The 19,086-nt window shown below is 50.7% G+C and overlaps 2 protein-coding genes across 19 annotated transcripts; one reads left to right on the plus strand and one right to left on the minus strand.

The window, feature by feature from the left end:
- Positions 1-11: 11 nt before the first annotated feature.
- ATRAID (all-trans retinoic acid induced differentiation factor) lies at positions 12-5,305 on the minus strand. The gene is made up of 7 exons (XM_055252228.2): positions 4,707-5,305; positions 3,870-3,991; positions 1,767-1,838; positions 1,614-1,685; positions 1,406-1,527; positions 549-646; positions 12-327 (listed from the first exon to the last, which is right to left on the minus strand). The coding sequence occupies exons 1-7, from the start codon at positions 5,160-5,162 to the stop codon at positions 223-225; spliced, it is 1,047 nt and encodes a 348-aa protein (XP_055108203.2). The 5' UTR covers positions 5,163-5,305; the 3' UTR covers positions 12-222.
- SLC5A6 (solute carrier family 5 member 6) lies at positions 4,005-17,937 on the plus strand. 18 transcript variants are annotated; one of them, XM_063623854.1, is made up of 19 exons: positions 5,133-5,268; positions 5,638-5,704; positions 7,904-7,957; positions 8,484-8,556; positions 9,380-9,912; positions 10,229-10,294; positions 10,637-10,688; positions 11,079-11,146; positions 11,665-11,819; positions 12,240-12,380; positions 12,581-12,710; positions 13,302-13,390; positions 13,852-13,964; positions 14,316-14,383; positions 15,123-15,209; positions 15,350-15,531; positions 15,744-15,847; positions 16,091-16,206; positions 16,626-17,937. In XM_063623854.1, the coding sequence occupies exons 5-19, from the start codon at positions 9,520-9,522 to the stop codon at positions 16,770-16,772; spliced, it is 1,911 nt and encodes a 636-aa protein (XP_063479924.1). In that variant the 5' UTR covers positions 5,133-5,268; positions 5,638-5,704; positions 7,904-7,957; positions 8,484-8,556; positions 9,380-9,519; the 3' UTR covers positions 16,773-17,937. The 18 variants fall into 18 exon arrangements, 16 of the variants coding, with proteins under 16 accessions (XP_063479916.1, XP_063479921.1, XP_063479920.1 ...); XM_063623853.1 differs by lacking the exon at positions 5,133-5,268 and adding an exon at positions 5,281-5,404; XR_010117231.1 differs by lacking the exons at positions 5,133-5,268; positions 5,638-5,704 and having other exon boundaries at positions 5,711-7,957; positions 16,626-17,420; positions 17,691-17,937.
- Positions 17,938-19,086: the final 1,149 nt, after the last annotated feature.

Raw genomic sequence — 19,086 nt, forward strand, 5'->3', positions numbered from 1 at the left:
AGAGAGAGAAGAAAAAAAAAGAAAAAAGTTTATTATAGGCAACACCACCAATGGGAACTGGTATTTGTCTACACCAGGGGAGTGCAATTTTTCATCTTCCAATGGCGGCCTCAACTTTGAGGCGAATCCACTGGCCAAAGATGCCTTTCTAGGAAGCAGAGCTCCCTGGCTGGGCTAAGATAGTTCAGATTGATCTTAAGTCAATGGTAAGACCTATGTAGTTCATGAAGTCTTGGCTTTTCGGCGCTGGGTCCCCCAAAGCAGAATGGAGACGGATAGAGTTGTGGATCCCAGAATCCCGAAGAACATAAGCAGTGAGAACGAGCCCTGTGAACAGACCAAAAAACATCCCCATACAACGTTACACGGGGGGGCCACATCCTAATACCTAGTTCTTTCCTAATATACCTATCACTTTGTCTAGGGCAATTCTATAGTTTTCCACCTATAGGAAATTTGTATCAGCTCCTGGTCTTGTGGCTCTCCTTTCTGAGAAGACTTGCTCTATGCATTCCTTGTATCCCTAGTTAGACGGCCTAATTCCTCACCTGGCGCATACACTTGTATCCGTGGAAACCATCAGCACAAACACACTGCAAAAGACCTGGACCATCAGGTACACAAGATCCATTCTCAGGACACATTTCTGGAGGCCAGAGAGAATAGAGAACATCACTGCATCCATCTCATTAGGCATATTTCTCAATTATCTATTTCAACTTAGATTCTCTCAATCATTGCTAGGATAAAAGAAGAGGAAAGAAGATTATAGATAAAAACAGTAACAATAATGTCAGGCCTCTGAGCCCAAGCTAAGCTATCATATCCCCTGTGACCTGCATGTATACATCTAGATAGTCTGAAGCAACTGAAGATCCACAAAAGAAGTGAAAATAGCCTTAACTGATGACATTCCACCATTGTGATTTGTTTCTGCCCCACCCTAACTGATCAATGTACTTTGTAATCTCTCCTACCCTTAAGAAGGTTCTTTGTAATCTCCCCCACGCTGAAGATTCTTTGTAATTCTCCCCACCCTTGAGAATGTACGTTGTGAGATCACCCCCTGCCTGCAAAACAGTGCTCCTAACTCCACCGCCTATCCCAAAACCTGTAAGAACTAATGATAATCCCACCACCCTTTGCTGACTCTCTTTTTGGACTCAGCCCGCCTGCACCCAGGTGAAATAAACAGCCTTGTTGCTCACACAAAGCCTGTTTGGTGGTCTCGTTACAAGGACACGCGTGAGACAAATAATACATCTTAAGATCTTTTCTTTCAAAGGGGTTATAGCCCCAGAACTCTGAATGAAAGGCACTTAAGCAATTTTGTCTTTCTGATCTAAAGTGGAAAATACAAGGGAGAAAAGACAATTCCCACAAGTTTGGAGGTAAGACAGCATACCTGGGTCCCCAGTGTTATTGCAAAGGTTCTTTTGCCCTTGACAGATTTGGTTGTCTATATAAGAGGTGATAGTATTCCAGGCATTAATTCCTCCAGGACAGTTGACATCTTGTGGCAGTATCCTAAAGAGAAATGTGGTCATAACATGCAAAGTTGCTAAACTCACAGCATCATCCCTCTTTGATTCTCTTCCCATACCCTTACTCACAGAGTCTGGAGATGAGTAAAGCCACGGAAGGTGTTGGCCAAGTCACCTTTGAGGGGGTTTGCTTGCAGGTCTCTGCAAAGCACACAATGTTAGCACTTTCGCATCAACCTACACTATATTAGCCTTTTGGGTGGGAGGTACCTAATTACTTACATGATGACAGTGGTAAGTGCCTGATGAAAGTTTGGACCAGGGTCCTCCAGAGAACAGTTCTGGAGATCCAGCCTGAGGAAATAAAGTAATCAATATAACTGTGTGTTCCTCTTTTTCTTCAGCTACGGCACAGTTTGTATTTGACTACACAACCCCCTTTTCAGCTAATAATTGAACACAGCTGTGTTCTGTCACATACTAGGAGCTGTGGTAGACATTTTAATTCTGCATTATCCAATAGAATTGCCACTTGCCACATGTAACTATTTAAATTTAAATTAATGTACCTTAGGCTGGGTGTAGTGGCTCACTTCCGTAATCCCAGCACTTTGGGAGGCCAAGCGGGCAGGATCACCTGAACCTAGGAATTCGAGACCAGCCTGGGCAATATGAGTGAGACTCTGACTCTATAGAGAAAAATTAATTTAACCTAAAAATTCAGTGTCTCATTTGCACTAGACATATTACAAGTGCAAATGGAATAACCACGTTAGTAGCTACTATACTGGTTAGTACAGATATGGAACATTCTTTTTCCTTTTTTGAGACAGAGTCTCACTCTGTTGCCCAAGCTGGAGTGCAGTGGCACGATCTTGGCTCACTGCAACCTCCGACTCCCGGGTTCAAGCAATTCTCCTGCCTCAGCCTCCTCAGTAGCTGAGATTACAGGCACATGCCACCAAGCCTGGCTAATTTTTGTATTTTTAGTAGAGACGAGGTTTCACCATGTTGGTCAGGCTGGTCTCGAACTCCTGACCTCGTGATCTGCCCATCTGGGCCTCCCAAAGTGCTGGGATTACAGGCGTGAGCCACCGCACCTGACCCGGAACATTTTCATAATCACATAAAGTTCTGTCGGCCAGCACTGTTCTAATTGGTTATGCATCTATTGGGAGAAATCTGTGTTTCTTGTCTATATTAGTGAATCTCATATTATGATTTTCAGATCCAGAGGGCCTTTAAATTAAAAAAAAAATGCAAGTCACACAAATGAAAATTTTTTTCCACATGTATTTTCTACCACAGATTGGTTGTAAACTGCTGGACATTAAGGATCATGCCACATTATTTTTTTCTTCAATATCTACTGCTATCCATTCCTTTATTCTACAAATATTTACTGAGTCCCTACAAACTGCAAACATTGGGAGAATGTTAAAAATATGTACCACAGTATTTTGGCCTTTGAGTGGCTTACAATGTAGTTAGAGGAACAAGACCACTGCCCAAAAATAAAAGCACTGTAAACATTAAATTACAATATAAAAGAAACCACAGGACAGCGTATAAATATATTTGAGTGGACACTAAAGATTACAGAAAGTTTTTTAAAAAAGGTATTACTGAATCGCTTGAACCCAGGAGGTGGAGGGTGCGGTGAGCCGAGATCACGCCATTGCACTCCAGCCTGGGCAACAAGAGTGAAACTCCGTCTCAAAAAAAAAAAAATAATAATAATTTAAAAAAGATATTACTCTGGAACTTAGTAGTAGGAAATATTCACAAAAGATGTTGGAATTGAAGGATGGGTATTTCCTAAGTTGGTGGAGGAAGGCAATTTCAGGTATGGAGAGATGCCTGAACAAAGGTGGAATGCCTTTGAGGGCAGGCAAATCTGGCTAGTGCAGACCATTATGGAGGTTTGAGTGGATAAGTAATTGGAAATAATGATGGAAAAGTGGGTTGGGACTAGTGTATGGTAGTTAATGGTTTGAATTTTGTCCTGAGAGCAACAGACCGTTACTAAATATAGTATTAAAGCAAGAGAGTGATAATGGAAAATGTTGGTTTTCTAAAAGCTTAATATAGAGAAGTATTTAGGCAGATGAAGGAAAGAAGAGAATGGAAGCAAAACATAACATTTTGAGTTTGAAGTTAGGGTGCACTCAGTAGGAAATGCTTAATAGGAAGCTAGAGGTACCCGTATGTGCCTGGAGTGTGGAAAGGTAAAAAGACACTAAAAAGATCTAGTTTTGGTAGACATCTGCGTGATGATTACAGCTGAAACCATAATAGGTGGATTCTTGAAATAATATAAGGGTAGAAAAGCAGCCAGGGTAAGGAATGGCTTGTATCCAGCATCTAGGGATGTCTTCCCCTCACCCCAAGATGGTGCCCTTCTGATTCAGGCAGCAACGGGCATGCAGCATTAGCTCTCGTGTCGTTTTACAATAAAGGGCCACTTTTGACAAATTTTGCACACTCCCCGGACATTGGGTGCATATCTGCAGAAGAGAAAGAAACATTACAACTCCAGAAGGAAAAGCCAAGAAAAGAACAAACGGCGATCTAGAATTAACTGCCAGTACACGTTTCCAGAATTCCTCTAACACGGGGCCGATAAATGGATAAATGGCTCGTGTCCTACCCTTGTAACAGGATAGGCTAGGAGACACCATTTCTTCCTCTAGAGTCCGGCGCCGAATCAACTCCCCAGACACTTTCAGTACCAGATATCGCCCAGGGAAGGTCCTCATCTCTGAAGATCACTATTTGAACATATTTATTACGCTTTCTGCAGAGACTTCTCAATCTGACAGCCCCAGTTTGGCCCGGTGTAAAAGGACCGCAGGTACGTAAAGAACTCATCAAGCATTACAACAGAAAAGTACAGCCCTACCACCGCACGATATATGGCGTTCGTGCGTAGAGAGATTATACAAGAGCCAGAGGACCCGTCTGTAGAAAGAACTTAAAGTTATTCAAAAATTAAGGGGCGAGATCAAGTTCACAGATCTTTGAAAGTCGGCAGGACGAGGGCGCCGAAGGCCTGCACGACGTGAGTACTTGGGAATAGGACCTGGCTGGGCAGGGTTGGGAAGCGTCAGGGACGAAATCAGAGCCGCAGGCCCGCCGAGGAGAAGAGGGAGCCGCGGGCAAGCGCGACGCATGGCTAGCCAGCGACCCTGCTTCAGCCCGACCTCAAACTTGCTTCTGTACCTCGGGTAGCGCCAGAGCCCTTTCCACGCCCAGAGCGAGGAGCAGGGCGGCAGCCCAGGGCACCAGGGTCGTAAGACTACCCGGGCCGTGAGGCGCCATTTTCCGTTCCCTTGGTGCTCCGCTGCTCGCGCGACCCGGCCCCGCGGCCCCGCCCCGCAGCGCGTCAGGCCCTCTTCCCCGGGCGTGGCCTAAGCGGCCCGGTCCAGTCGCCGTGGGGCTGCTTGGGGGTTTTTCCTGCTCGTGGAGCTCTGCGCTGATCTTCATGCGCCCCAGCCCTCTTTCGGGGACACTGGCCGACCCCCTCTTCCTTTTCCCCTTTAGTGAAGGCCTCCCCCGTCGCCGCGCGGCTTCCCGGAGCCGACTGCAGACTCCCTCAGCCCGGTGTTCCCCGCGTCCGGACGCCGAGGTCGCGCCTTCGCAGAAACTCGGGCCCCTCCATCCGCCCTCAGTAAACATGGCGGCGCGGCGAGCGGGGCGGGCAGGGGGCGGGGCCCTGGCCCCGCGAGCTCCCGGCCAGGGCGCGCGGCCCAGCTCCGGCTACCCACGTGTGGAGACCGGGCAGGTGGGCCTGGAGAGCGTGAGCCGGTGCCGAGAGGCTCCGGGGAGCGGCGTCTGACCTGGGGCGGGGACAAGGGGGCGGGGAGGAGCGGAGCGAGCCGGCCTCCGGCGTGGGTCTGAGAAGATCTTAAGTGCGAGCGGTAAGGTGGTGGTCTCCGCCGCGTAGAGGGAAGCGGGAAACCGGGAAAGAACGAGGGTGAAGGTGATGAGGGAAGGGCAAACCTCAAACTCCAGCGGGAGGACACGAGCCTGGATCGTCCCGGGCACCTAGTCCTCTTCACCACAATCCTGATAGCGCATAGCGTCCCGGAGCCTGGCGAGGAGGTAGGAGCGGGATAGACGCTCCCCTAACTCATTTTCTTTGCCTTCCCAGGAAAAGGGAGCGATGTTGATCTCAGGAAGCACAAAGGGACCTTCCTAGCTCTGACTGAACCACGGAGGTAAGGGAGTGCGTCGCTGCCCCAGGGTGGGCCAGCGCCCTGACTGAAGGGCGCCAGAGGATCCCTGCTCCCGGCGCGACAGTGTTGGTTAGGGCCAGCCAGAAAGCTCCTTAAAGCCGACCCAAGTGATCATCTCGAGTAGCCGAGCCAGGCTTCCCTTCCACATTACCCCCATGGTGTCTGCCTGGAAGTTCCTGACAGGTTTACATTTAGCTGGCTGGCAAATTTTCTAAGGTGTTAGCTATTAGCATTTTAAGGAGGGCCTCCAAAGCCTTTCATACCTTGAGGAATTATAGGCCCCAGGACAGATTTTGAGGGAATCTTTTTGGAACAGTTAGTCCTGCAGTGGTCTCACTGCCTTTTGTAGGAGTCAATGCGATCCACTGCAGTGTGTGACCAAAGTGAGTTCAGGTTTTTATTTTTATATTTTTTATTTTTTTTTGGGACGGAGTCTGGCTCTGTCGCCCAGGCTGGAGTGCAGTGGCGCTCACTGCAAGCTCCGTCTCGCGGGTTCACGCCATTCTCTTGCCTCAGCCTCCCGAGTAGCTGGGACTACAGGTGCCCGCCACCACACCTGGCTAATTTTTTGTATTTTTTAGTAGAGACGGGGTTTCACCGTGTTAGCCAGGATGGTCTCGATCTCCTGACCTCGTGATCCGCCCGCCTCGGCCTCCCAAAGTGCTGGGATTACAGGCGTGAGCCACCGCGCCAGGCCAAGTTCAGGTTTTTAAAAGGGGTCCCACATCACTACCTCTAATCCCAGCACTTTGGGAGGCCGAGGCAGGTGGATCATGAGGTCAGGAGTTTGAGACCAGCCTGGCCAATATGGTGAAATCCCATCTCTACTAAAAATACAAAAGAAAAAAGAAAAAAAGTTAGCTGGGCACGGTAGCACATGCCTGTAGTCCCAGCTACTCAGGAGGCTGAGGCAGAAGAATCACTTGAACCCAGGAGGCGGAGGTTGCAGTGAGCCGAGATCATGTCACTGCACTCCAGCCTGGGCGACAGAGCGAGACTCCGTCTCCAAAAAAAAAAAAAAAAGGAGGGGTCCCACAATCTGCTGTTTGTGCCTTAGTGTGTTATAGTTGTAGTGAAACAACAGCTAGCTCTTCCTTTTGGCCTCCCTCTTTCTGGAGAGATGCAAGTCCGTAGCGTTTGGATCAATGTAGCGTTTTTAGAAAACCACAGATCTGTTCTCAGAATCTGGTCTGTTGCTAGGTCAGGTTTTTCCTGTCTTCCCTGGGGCTCTCTCAGGCCATCCAGGAGAATTCTCCATAGATCATGCAAATAGAATTTTATCAGGAAGTCCCATCAGCAGAGTGTCTTTATTTCTGTACCTCCGTGTCCCATACTGGGACTTTCTTTCCTGTCTCTGGCCACCTACCTCTCTATACCACTAACCCTATAGTGTTCTGTGTTCTTTGCACACAGGAGACATCTTCTTTCCTCTTACTCCCCAGTAGTTCCCATCATCTCTATCATAGCAGTAAAAACTTGCCAAAGACGAATGAGAAAACTCACGGTGTTGCAATGTGCAAAGGCCCAGGGCATGTTTAGGTTAAACCAGAGTTTAAGCCTGTTGGGAATCTTGTAGAACATGTGATCCAAGAGTTGCCAGCTCTGATTTTCCCTCTTTATTGGCCCCAAGAGGTTCAGAGTTCAGGTTTAGTCTGCATGAGGCCATATCTTGCCAGCTAGACAGTGTCTGCCCAAGAACACACTGTGGGAGAGCAGAAAGACAGCCTAATCTTTCTCCTAGTGGGCAAAAGCAGAAGACATAGTTTATGTTAGTCTGTCTCTTGATTAGTTGAAATCTAAACTATGTCCTGTGAATGACTGACTACAACACTCTGCTCCTGCCCTGGTTCTGGGAATAGTGAGGACAGGGCCCTTGGTGAACACCTGTCATAGCTGCAGACAGCACTGTTTCTTTCTCTCTTGTTTTGTATCATGCTGCATAACCTTGAGCAAGTTATTTAATCTCTCAGTTTTCTTGTGTTAACTGGAGAGTATTCGTGTCTTAACCTGAGACACGCTGTTTTGAAAATGTTAGCTTCATTATGTATTATTACTAATGTTTATAAAGCACCTCACACACTGCTGGGTTACGTAGCAGGTGTTCAACAAATGTTAACTGTCGTCATGTTAGGCTGTCTAACTACATGGCATTCTCTGGTGTTTTTTCCCCATACCAATAAGTACCCCAGAGGATTGCCTCTGAAGACAATACGATACGCGTGGAGAACAGACAGGGTAGGTGGTGAATCCCTAGACCTGGGTTCTAATTTACGCTCTGACAATAGTCGGCTCTGTGCTTTTGGAAAGGTCACTTGAACCATCTGAGCCTTAGCGTGTTTATCTGTGAAATGGTCAGTGGTGGGGGGTTGGTTGTAATAGTGGTGTCCAAAGATTTAAGATTTTAAATATTACAATCCCTTCCCTCTTTCTCTGAGGATTGTGGTATATTCTTGGGGGATTAACATTTCTTGTGCAGGAGTTAGAAAATCAACTTTCAACTTTCCCATCTTTTCAGTTCCTTCTTTCCAACTCCCTCCCACACAGAGTGCCAAGAGTACTTTAGGCTGAAAGCCTAATCCGTCTAAGAATGCTGTTGAGTATGGCCCCCTCTTCCCTGTTCTGGAGCCTCTAGGGCTGAGTTGGAGTTTGGGGGCCATAGGGTGATAGGGCCATTTGGAACACAGCGATTGGTTCCCTGAAGGGGCCAGAACAAATGACTGCTGAGCTTCACCCCACCCCAATTCCTGATCTCTCACCTCAGCTACTCATAGAGCCAGATCCTCAGCTCTGCAGCTCCAGGCAACTCTACCTCAGAACAGGGATTGCTTCTCCAGGTAGGTGTCTGTCCCCAGCAGGATACGACCACTCTCTTTGGCTGGTCCTTTTGCCTCTCAGCTCGCTGGCTGGGTTGCTTCTCTCCAGAATGGAGAATCGTAATTCTGAAACCTTAACTCCAGCATGGTGCCCTCTCACCTTTCCCCTCTCACTTTTGAATCCAGCTGCTCTTCCTGCATCTGCTGTTGACTGTGATGTTGCAGGTAGAGGGGCTGAGAGGTGGGTGGCAGCACTTATCTAGTGGTGTTGGGGAGAACCTTAAGAAAGGGGTTGGCCTGGGGACGGCTGAAATGGAGTCTGTGGCTGCCACAGAGGCAGTCTCACTGATGATCAGTTAGAAGGGTGACACTGGGGATCACAGGAGGTGAGGGCTGAGGCCAGGGGCTGTAGGGGAAGCCCTGCTGCCATTAGTCTCCATGTTGTGTTTCCTGCTGGGCTGTGGCGCCAGGCTGGGCTCTGCTGGCTTAGTGTATTGTAGTGACTGGGTCTGTGCCTTCAGGTGGGGCCAGGAAATTCTGCAAAGAAACTTAGGCTAGAGTTTATTTTTCTTTTGGTACTCGTGTGGAGACCTAAGAAGGTTGTTGAATTTCACAGCTCTGCATACTCAAAGGTGCTGGCCAAGTTATATTGTCTCCTGGCTGTCGCACTCTGGTGCTTCTCCCTCACTTATGTCCCCTACCAAACCCATACCAGGGCCTCTAGACCTTGAAGTGCTACCACTATGCTGGCTGGTCCACTTCTGATGGCATGCGATGTACAAGGCCCAAGGGTGAATGGCTACCAAGGCAAGATAGGCCTCACTAAGAGCTAATTCCTTTGCAGCTCACCCTGGACAGTATCACTCCGTGGAGGAAGACTGTGAGACTGTGGCTGGAAGCCAGATTGTAGCCACACATCCGCCCCTGCCCTACCCCAGAGCCCTGGAGCAGCAACTGACTACAGATCACAGACACAGTGAGGATATGAGTGTAGGGGTGAGCACCTCAGCCCCTCTTTCCCCAACCTTGGGTACAGGCGTGGGCATGTCCACCTTCTCCGTCGTGGACTATGTGGTGTTCGTCCTGCTGCTGGTTCTCTCTCTTGCCATTGGGCTCTACCATGCTTGTCGTGGCTGGGGCCGGCATACTGTTGGTGAACTGCTGATGGCGGACCGCAAAATGGGCTGCCTTCCGGTGGCGCTGTCCCTGCTGGCCACCTTCCAGTCAGCCGTGGCCATCCTGGGTGTGCCGTCAGAGATCTACCGATTTGGGACCCAGTATTGGTTCCTGGGCTGCTGCTACTTTCTGGGGCTGCTGATACCTGCACACATCTTCATCCCTGTTTTCTACCGCCTGCATCTCACCAGTGCCTATGAGGTCAGCAGGGATGGAAGGGAGAAGTACGTGGGACACTGGAGTCGGGGTGGAGAGGAGGGACAGGCACATAGGAAGGACCTGGGACCCTAGACCTCCTCCACCTAATGAGAGGGACAGAAAACTTATGGTGTGTTTATAATTCTTTCTCAGTGATGTTAGGTATAGGGGCAAGATTGGAGAGGAGGGTGCTATGCCGAGTGGGACTCAGAGTGGGTATGGGTTGGATATTCTCTCATGTTCCTGAGCGTCTTGAGGGAAGTTGTGTGTGAGTTGTTGGGGTGAAGTCAGGAGGAAAATCTTTTTTCTGTATACCCAGTACCTGGAGCTTCGATTCAATAAAACTGTGCGAGTGTGTGGAACTGTGACCTTCATCTTTCAGATGGTAAGCAGAATGAGGAGAGAAACCGAGCCTAGGGGATGTTGGGGGACCTGAACGCAAGCATGCTGAGGGAATTGGAGTCTCCCCTGCGCTCAGATTGGCAGGATTGAAATTCCTGCTAGAGGTCAGCATCTTTGAGGACCCCAGAGGCACCCTGCTGCCCATGCCTTCCAATTCCAGCACAGATACTATGGTGGCAGCAAGCCAGAATTTGAGAGGACAAGGAAGAGGGAAGTGAGCCTAGGTGAGGGGAAGCCATGGGCATATTGGCGCTGAGGCCCATCTTTCTTCCTCTCTCTTCCCACTGTCCTCTGGCCCCCATCACATTTTTTCCACATGCAACAGGTGATCTACATGGGAGTTGTGCTCTATGCTCCGTCATTGGCTCTCAATGCAGGTGAGGAGTTGCACAGCCCCTGGCTTTCAGCCATGGCAGGTTAGGAAAGCACCTTTGGGAGAGACAGATGGAGGAGCGTGTACAGAAAAGAACCTGACCTTGGATGGGGAACTAATTCACTGCTTGGGCCCTTGGGTGGGTCTCTATCAGAGGAAGGCTTGGTCCACCTCAGTTGACAGCTAGTAACGTGTTACCATGCCCTATCTGAACTGATTAATCAACAACTTTTGGTGGAGCTCTGCAAACTTTTTTTTCCATTGTGGTGAATGATTTATTTCATTGTTAATGACCAAATGCTTTATCTCTGTGGCATGACGTGATTGCCCTACCAGGGCTTCTCCCCTGGGGAACCCTTTTCCAGGGATAAGAATGTGGCTTCTATGCTTACAGTGACTGGCTTTGATCTGTGGCTGTCCGTGCTGGCCCTAGGCATTGTCTGTACCATCTATACAGCTCTGGTAAGTGCAGTAAGCCCTGGTGTCGGGAGGGGAAGGGACGAAGTAAGGAGGGGAGATGGGAAGAGAAGGAAAAGAAGAGATAAGCTGAGAATATAGGTGAGGAGAATATAGGTGAAATTCTAGGGTGGTAAGATTTATGATAGGATTTAGCAGTGGGGATGGTATATGAAGGTAGAGGATGGGATAGGAATGATGTCAGCAGGGTCACAGCAATTACGTGCCTAACGGCAGGAGAGTCCCCTCACTGGTAGTATGTTCTTAGGGTGGATGGTTTCAGGAGTGTCCAAGGGAGAGAATATAATCATGGGTTCTTAGTTTCTATTTCTGGTTGAGTCAGTAAAGCCCCTTCCTCATCCCTCTTTTATACATATCACCAGAGACAGAAACTAAAAACTGGCTTCAGGCTGCAAAAAGCCTAAAACAAAACAAAACAAAATGGAACAACAACAAAATAAGGCGGGTTGGACAAGCTGGGTTTAGAAGGCCTCTGTGGCAGGTTTGCTGTGCTTTCCTTGCAGGGTGGGCTGAAGGCCGTCATCTGGACAGATGTGTTCCAGACACTGGTCATGTTCCTCGGGCAGCTGGCAGTTATCATTGTGGGGTCAGCCAAGGTGGGCGGCTTGGGGCGTGTGTGGGCCGTGGCTTCCCAGCATGGCCGCGTCTCTGGGTTTGAGTAAGTATACCCCTATTCCTGGCTGGGGTCTGCAATGCCTGGGCGCTGAGCCCATCCTAGAGGCTGGTCTCAGGGCTATAGTAAGCAGAGGGCAAACTGGGAAGCCTGAGGTGTAACAGCAGACAGTGGGAAACTGGTCCTGCAGAGATGGAGGGTGATTACAGGTGCCTGGCTAGTGTTTATGGAGAGTCAGGACGTTACCTGGGATGCGTACCTGGAACGAGGGTGGGGTGGAAGAATGGAGCCTCCCTCTAACTGGCAGTGTTGTCTCTTGAGTGCACCCAGCTTCTTGCCTTCAGTCACCCCCTTGGCCCTAGCAGTGGTGTCTCTCCTCTCCTGTCCACTGACTCCTGTTGCCAAGACGGCAGGAAGGCTGTGTCTCTCAGGCTTTGCACAATGACTGGGTGGTGTCTGTTACAGGCTGGATCCAGACCCCTTTGTGCGGCACACCTTCTGGACCTTGGCTTTCGGGGGTGTCTTCATGATGCTCTCCTTATACGGGGTGAACCAGGCTCAGGTGCAGCGGTACCTCAGTTCCCGCACAGAGAAGGCTGCTGTGCTGTGAGTGCAGGGACAGGAAGGGAGTGGAGCAAGGTCTAGGGGAAGGGGTTCCCCAGAGATAATTGGGGTGGGGCAGGATGCCAGAGTGCATACACATCCACTGTGGTCAGCATGTGGGTCTCCTTTCTGGAGGTCAGGGGCACACACCTAAGGGTGTCTGTTAATGCCGGCTGTCCTCCTGGTACTGACCTCTTTTGCAGCTCCTGTTATGCAGTGTTCCCCTTCCAGCAGGTGTCCCTCTGCGTGGGCTGCCTCATTGGCCTGGTCATGTTCGCGTATTACCAGGAGTATCCCATGAGCATTCAGCAGGCTCAGGCAGCCCCAGACCAGGTGAGAAGGCCCTGTCCTGTTCCCGTGAGGGCAGGCCTGGCCCCACAACAGGAGTGTCTAGGTAGGAAAGGACTGACTGCAGGAAGCACTCCCACCCTGGGTGGGAGATGGTTGTAAAATCCTTTTCCACTCTGAGATGCTAGGAATCTACCATGTGAGGATCGCGGTCCCTAGCATCACCTAACCACAGTGCTCATCCTACTGGGGTGAGGACCTACCCTTACTGACTCCCTGTTGGGCTCCATGTGCTCTGCTGGGAGCTATCACATACCTGGTCTCACCTAAGCCTCTAACAGCCTCATTTCACAGAGGACAAAACAGACTCAGTGAGGTAGCCAGTAAGCAGAAGTCACACTAGTAGCCAGAAACAGCTGCGGGTGAATTGTGTCATTCCCTCTGTAGAGCTCATTTTCTTTCCACTTAATGTGTAGACACTTGGGTCAGCAGAGATGCTCCAGGCCCTGGCTTCCCTTGTAACATACCTAGTCTCGGTAGACTCGCTGGGGCACATGCAAAGGGAGCTTCCCTGCAGAGCCGGCCCTGGGAAGGCCCCTCTCTGAGGACTGCTCTGCACCTCCGCTTTGCTTGCAGTTCGTCCTGTACTTTGTGATGGATCTCCTGAAGGGCCTGCCGGGCCTGCCAGGGCTCTTCATTGCCTGCCTCTTCAGCGGCTCTCTCAGGTACCCACTTTGACCATTTCCCTCAGGTCTGGTACACCTGACCCCTGTTTGGTACAAGGTGATGGGTGGAGCGGGGTGGTGATGGGTGGAGCGGGGTGGTGGCGGGTGGGGAATCCCTCTAAGTTTCTCACTGTGCCTGCCCCATCTGTGTGGATGACAAGGGATAGCTCATCTTTGTAGGCCAGAGCACATTTTCTCTCAAGAGATACCCCTGTTTTGGTTAAGAGTTCTTTTATGGTACCAGAAATTGATCTCCTCGAATGAAACCCATATCCACATTCAAAAAAGGACTGTGTCCTTGCCTTCCAGGCCCGCTCTGTGGTGGCATCAAGTCCAACTATGAGGAGGTTTCTTGGTGGTACCTGTCATCTCCCCGCTTTAGGACACCATTTCCTCCATAGAGTCCCATAGAGCTGACAATTTTGCCTCGCTCAGCTCCTCATCCTCTTCCTGTTTTTCAGCACTATATCCTCTGCTTTTAATTCATTGGCAACTGTTACGATGGAAGACCTGATTCGACCTTGGTTCCCTGAGTTCTCTGAAGCCCGGGCCATCCTGCTTTCCAGAGGCCTCGGTGGGGTTATGCTTCCTCATCTCTTCAGTCTGGGTCTTTCTAAGCTTCACCCTGACCATTGTCATCAGTCTGCTGTAAAACACCCACTTTATCTGGGGCTCAGCACTTGCCTAATGAAGCACACAACCTTCCCTGCATGCATGATTGTTTACATCTCAGGGCATGTCCTAGGGAGGTCTCTGAGTCACATAGGAGTGAGGACTTGGTGGGAGAAAGCTGGGGCATGATGTAATATGCCTTTTGTTTCCAGAGAGACAGAGGTGGTAGTTTGGCTGGGCAGGGAGCCTTGCTTTACCCCATTGCTTGTGTTAACTCACACCTTCTTGTTTCCTCTCCTCTCCTTTTCCCCAGCCTTTGGCTATGGGCTGCTTTGTCTAGGAATGGCCTATATTTCCTCCCAGATGGGACCTGTGCTGCAGGTAATAACTATAGAGGGTAGGAAGCAATTTTAAGGGAGAGAAGGAATTGATTGAAACAGGAAGTTGAGAATGGCAGCTATATTGAGAGGAATGACCGGGGGGCAGGTGTAAGAGATTCCCCTTTGATGGACCATCTTTACTGTGAACAGACTTTCAAGCAGCCAGAGGACTCAGGGTCATTCCTGGGATGTTGTAGGCTGAGAGAGAGCTAAGGATCAGCCTCAGAGGAGAAGTCAAAACACATCTCTCTCCATCAGCCCCCCTAGCAGCCTTTCCTGCCCTCTGGAGTTCTTTTTTGTTTTTTTTTTTGAGACAGAGTCTCATTCTGTTGCTCAGGCTGGAGTGCGGTGATGGTGATCTCAGTTGACTGCAATCTCCACCTCCCAGGTTCAAGTGATTCTCCTGTCTTAGCCTCCTAAGTAGCTGAGGGACTACAGGCATGTGCCACCGTGTCTGGCTAATTTTTGTATTTGTATTAGAGACGGGGTTTTACCATGTTGGCCAGGCTAGTCTTGAGCTCCTGACTTCAGGTGATCCTCCCGCCTCGGCCTCCCAAACTGCTGGAATTACAGGCATGAGCCACCGCCCAGCCACCTCTGGAGTTCTGATTGTTTCCACAGAAGAGACAGATCTGACAAGTGGGGCTCCAAGGCCATGGCGGGTGGCTATGCTCTATGGTGAGTCTGGGCATCTCTGAGTCTGAGTTCTTTTTCCTTTTCTTCTCACTCTGTCCTCCTAGGCAGCAATCAGCATCTTTGGCATGGTTGGGGGACCACTGCTGGGACTCTTCTGCCTTGGAATGTTCTTTCCATGTGCCAACCCTCCTGTGAGTGATGCATCTGGATCCACAGTCAGGTGTAGCAGGATGGACCTGGGGGTTGGCAGGGCTGTCACCAGGAGAGCTGAGGACTGCCATGAGGCCTGGCAGGACTGGCCTTGTGACAGGCATGCACTGTGTCTTGGCAGGGTGCTGTTGTGGGCCTGTTGGCTGGACTCGTCATGGCCTTCTGGGTCGGCATCGGGAGCATCGTGACCAGCATGGGCTCCAGCATGCCACCCTCTCCCTCTAATGGGTCCAGCTTCTCCCTGCCCACCAATCTAACTGTTGCCACTGTGACCACACTGATGCCCTTTACTACCTTCTCCAAGTAAGGCGGGGCTTGCTGTCTTCTTGTTTTCTCAAAGCCCTCCTTTGAGGGCTTTCACAGGGGTCTTGCTAAGGGATGGGCCACCAGAGGCCCCAGGGAAATATTGGGTATTGGGTCCCAAGACCCTGGGACCATGCGGGCAAGTAGAGACTGGTGCCCGAGGAATGCCCTGCCAACGAATTGCTAATTGTCCTCACCTCTGCTCTTCCCAGGCCCACAGGGCTGCGGCGGTTCTATTCCTTGTCTTACTTATGGTACAGCGCCCACAACTCCACCACAGTCATTGTGGTGGGCCTGATTGTCAGTCTACTCACCGGTAAGGGTGTAGGATCGTGGTGCAGATGAGCACTGAGGGGTTAACAGAGGGCCCTAAGGGACTCTACTGTCTACGGAGAAAGGCTCCTGCCCTCTGAGCTCTTGGGTGTCCGTAGCTATCAGGCTTTTCCGCTGGGATGTAGGAGGTGGGTGGGGGCTGGGGTCTCTGGGGCCCAAGGGAGGACATGGGGCCCACTGCTGTGGATGGTTCCACCCAGAGACTCAGAAGCACGTTTCCCTTCAGGGAGAATGCGAGGCCGGTCCCTGAACCCTGCGACCATTTACCCAGTGTTGCCAAAGCTCCTGGCCCTCCTGCCCTTGTCCTGTCAGAAGCGGCTCCACTGCAGGAGCTACGGCCAGGTAGTACCTGCTGTCCAAGTGACCCCTCCCTGCCCTTCTCCACAGATGCCACTGACTCTTCAGGTTCCCTTCTACCCCTTTTCTCTCCCCCTTCCCCCGGTGCCCCTCTCAGGATCAGCTAAGCCTGGGCTGTCCCACACGGCTGTCTCAGGTTCTACCCACAGGACTGCACTGGCTTGGCAAGGCAGAAGGATCTCAGGGCTCAGAGGAGCTCAGCCCTGGCCTGGGCCGGTCAGCTCCCCTCCCCAGCCCACCCTGCGCTCCCCACTGTGCTGTGCTCTCCCTCTTTTCCCCCTGCTCTCTCTCCCACACCCAGCCTTGCTGGGCTCCCTTCTGGCGGGGACCTTTTTTGTGTGAATCCTGTCAACCACCCGTCATCCGTCTTCACCAGTTCCACCCCTTTGGCTCTGTGTTTGCAGGACCACCTCGTGGACACTGGCCTGTTTCCTGAGAAGCCAAGGAATGGTGTGCTGGGGGACAGCAGAGACAAGGAGGCCATGGCCCTGGATGGCACAGCCTATCAGGGGAGCAGCTCCACCTGCATCCTCCAGGAGACCTCCCTGTGATGTTGACTCAGGACCCTGCCTCTGTCCTCACTGTGCCAGGCCATAGCCAGAGGCCACCCTGTAGTATAGGGATGAGTCTTGGTGTGTTCTGCAGGGACAGGCCTGGATGATCTAGCTCATACCAAAGGACCTTGTTCTGAGAGGTTCTTGCCTGCAGGAGAAGCTGTCACATCTCAAGCATGTGAGGCACCGTTTTTCTCATCGCTTGCCAATCTGTTTTTTGTTTTTTGTTTTGTTTTGTTTTGTTTTTTTTGAGACGGAGTCTCGCTCTGTCACCCAGGCTGGAGTGCAGTGGCGCGATCTCGGCTCACTGCAAGCTCCGCCTCCCGGGTTCACGCCATTCTTCTGCCTCAGCCTCTCCGAGTAGCTGGGACTACAGGCGTCTGCCACCACACCCTGCTAATATTTTGTATTTTTTAGTAGAGACGGGGTTTCACCGTGGTCTCGATCTCCTGACCTCGTGATCCACCCGCCTCGGCCTCCCAAAGTGCTGGGATTACAAGCGTGAGCCACCGCGCCCGGCCGCCAATCTGTTTTTTAAAGGATCAGGCTCGTAGGGAGCAGGATCATGCCAGAAATAGGGACAGAAGTGCATCCTCTGGGAAAAAGATAATGGCTTCTGATTCAACATAGCCAGAGTCCTTTGAAGTAAGTGGCTAGAAACAGCACTCTGGTTATAACTGCCCCAGGGCCCAATTCAGGACTGACTCTCCACCATAAAACTGGAAGCTGCTTCCCCTGTAGTCCCCATCTCAGTACCAGTTCTGCCAGCCACAGTGAGCCCCTGTTATTATTTTCAGATTGTCTGTGACACTCAAGCCCCTCTCATTTTTATCTGTCTATGTCCATTCTGAAGAGGGAGATTTTGGTGTCCCTGGGCCTCTGGGAATAGAAGGTCCATTTGTCTCCTTTGTGTAGAGCAAGCAAGTTTTCTGCCTCACTGTCTCATCCTCCACCTCTGAGATGGACACTTAGAGACAGGGCAAATGTGGATCCAAGAAACCAGGGCCATGACCGGGTCCACTGTGGAGCAGCCATCTATCTACCCGACTCCTGAGCCAGGCTGCCGTGGTGTCATTTCTGTCATCATGCTCCGTTACCTTTTGGAGTTTCTTCCCCACATATCTTTGTTCCTGGGGAATAAAAACTACCATTGGACCTAGAATTTGGGCTCCTGTACTGTCTTCACTTGCTCTTTCCCACCCTACTGCATCCCCTGGTGAGGACAAGGAGTCCCATCCTATGTACAGGTCACCTTCCTGTGCTGAGGAGGGAGGCTGTGGCATCAAGTCTCTGCTGTCCCCGTGTCTGCAGGGGACAGCGTTGTGCTCACTAGGGTGGAAGAGGCACACCCTCTCCTAATGCTTCTCACTCCCTGGGGCTTACTTAGTTTGTCCCTTCTCCGGCCCCACTTTCCCTTTACCAGAACCTTTTGCTCTCAGATTTTTACTTTTGGAACTGGAGGAGGAATGTTCCCATCTCATTTTAGAAACGGAACATTCTAGCTGAACTTTTATGGTCTTGTGAAGAACACTGTGCTCACGCCCTCCCACACCTGGCCTCTGCCCCTGCCTGGCCCTGTTCAGCTGCCCACATCAGCTCTGCACAAGCTCTCCGGGGTGTCTTAACAGAGACCGGGTCCCAGGCATATCTGGGTTCAGCCTCAACTGAGGCCTTCTCCCGGGGCTTCTAGAGTACATTCCAGCTGTTCTCTCATATTCCATGCAGCTCAGGCCTGGGATGTTCTGTGTCCCTTTTTCTACCTCTACCCCAGCTCACTCGGTCACGCCCCAGCCCCTTTCACCTCTGCCCTGGCCAGCCCTGTGGAGGAACAGGGCCTGGTTGTGCCAGAGCCCAGACACTAGCTACTCCCAACCTGCCTAGGCCTCATTTATGTTCATGATGACAATAATGTCTCCTAATGGGTCTTAAACCTGTTGCCCTGGATTTTTTTTTTCCATTCCACAAGGCTCTGGTCTTGAACATAAACATTCCTTCCAGTATGGACTTTAGGTATCTGGTCATGATCTATTCTCAGTCTGGGAAGGTACTTGGACAGGCCAAAGGTGTGTCCACTGAATCTACCATATTTCAGACATGTCTGAGTGGTACTCCAGGGAGATCTGGGGAGAATGATCCCCAGGGTTTAATTTGCTGCATTAGGTAAGGTCGAAGTGAGTCTAAGAGGACTTGGAAACATTTTATGAGGGGCCCTTGGACTCAGGCCTATTTTGTTTTGTCCTGTGAGTTAAAACTTCAATGATGGGAAGATAAGAAGCCTATAATTATTATTTAGAAAAGATTCCTTTGGGAG

Source organism: Symphalangus syndactylus, chromosome 18, assembly GCF_028878055.3.
Source record: "Symphalangus syndactylus isolate Jambi chromosome 18, NHGRI_mSymSyn1-v2.1_pri, whole genome shotgun sequence".
Lineage (NCBI taxonomy): Eukaryota > Metazoa > Chordata > Mammalia > Primates > Hylobatidae > Symphalangus > Symphalangus syndactylus.

Excerpts from the sequence above, each read along its gene's own strand:
- ATRAID (XM_055252228.2), bottom strand. The coding sequence starts at position 5,162 with ATGTTTACTGAGGGCGGATGGAGGGGCCCGAGTTTCTGCGAAGGCGCG. Across the intron at positions 1,839-3,869 it reads CAGAAGGGCACCATCTTGGG|GCTGGATCTCCAGAACTGTT; the intron begins GTGAGGGGAAGA and ends TTATTTCCTCAG. Across the intron at positions 1,686-1,766 it reads GCACTTACCACTGTCATCAT|AGACCTGCAAGCAAACCCCC; the intron begins GTAAGTAATTAG and ends TGTGCTTTGCAG.
- SLC5A6 (XM_063623840.1), top strand. The coding sequence starts at position 7,751 with ATGTTAGCTTCATTATGTATTATTACTAATGTTTATAAAGCACCTCAC. Across the intron at positions 10,689-11,078 it reads GTCATTGGCTCTCAATGCAG|TGACTGGCTTTGATCTGTGG; the intron begins GTGAGGAGTTGC and ends CTATGCTTACAG. Across the intron at positions 13,391-13,851 it reads CTCTTCAGCGGCTCTCTCAG|CACTATATCCTCTGCTTTTA; the intron begins GTACCCACTTTG and ends CCTGTTTTTCAG.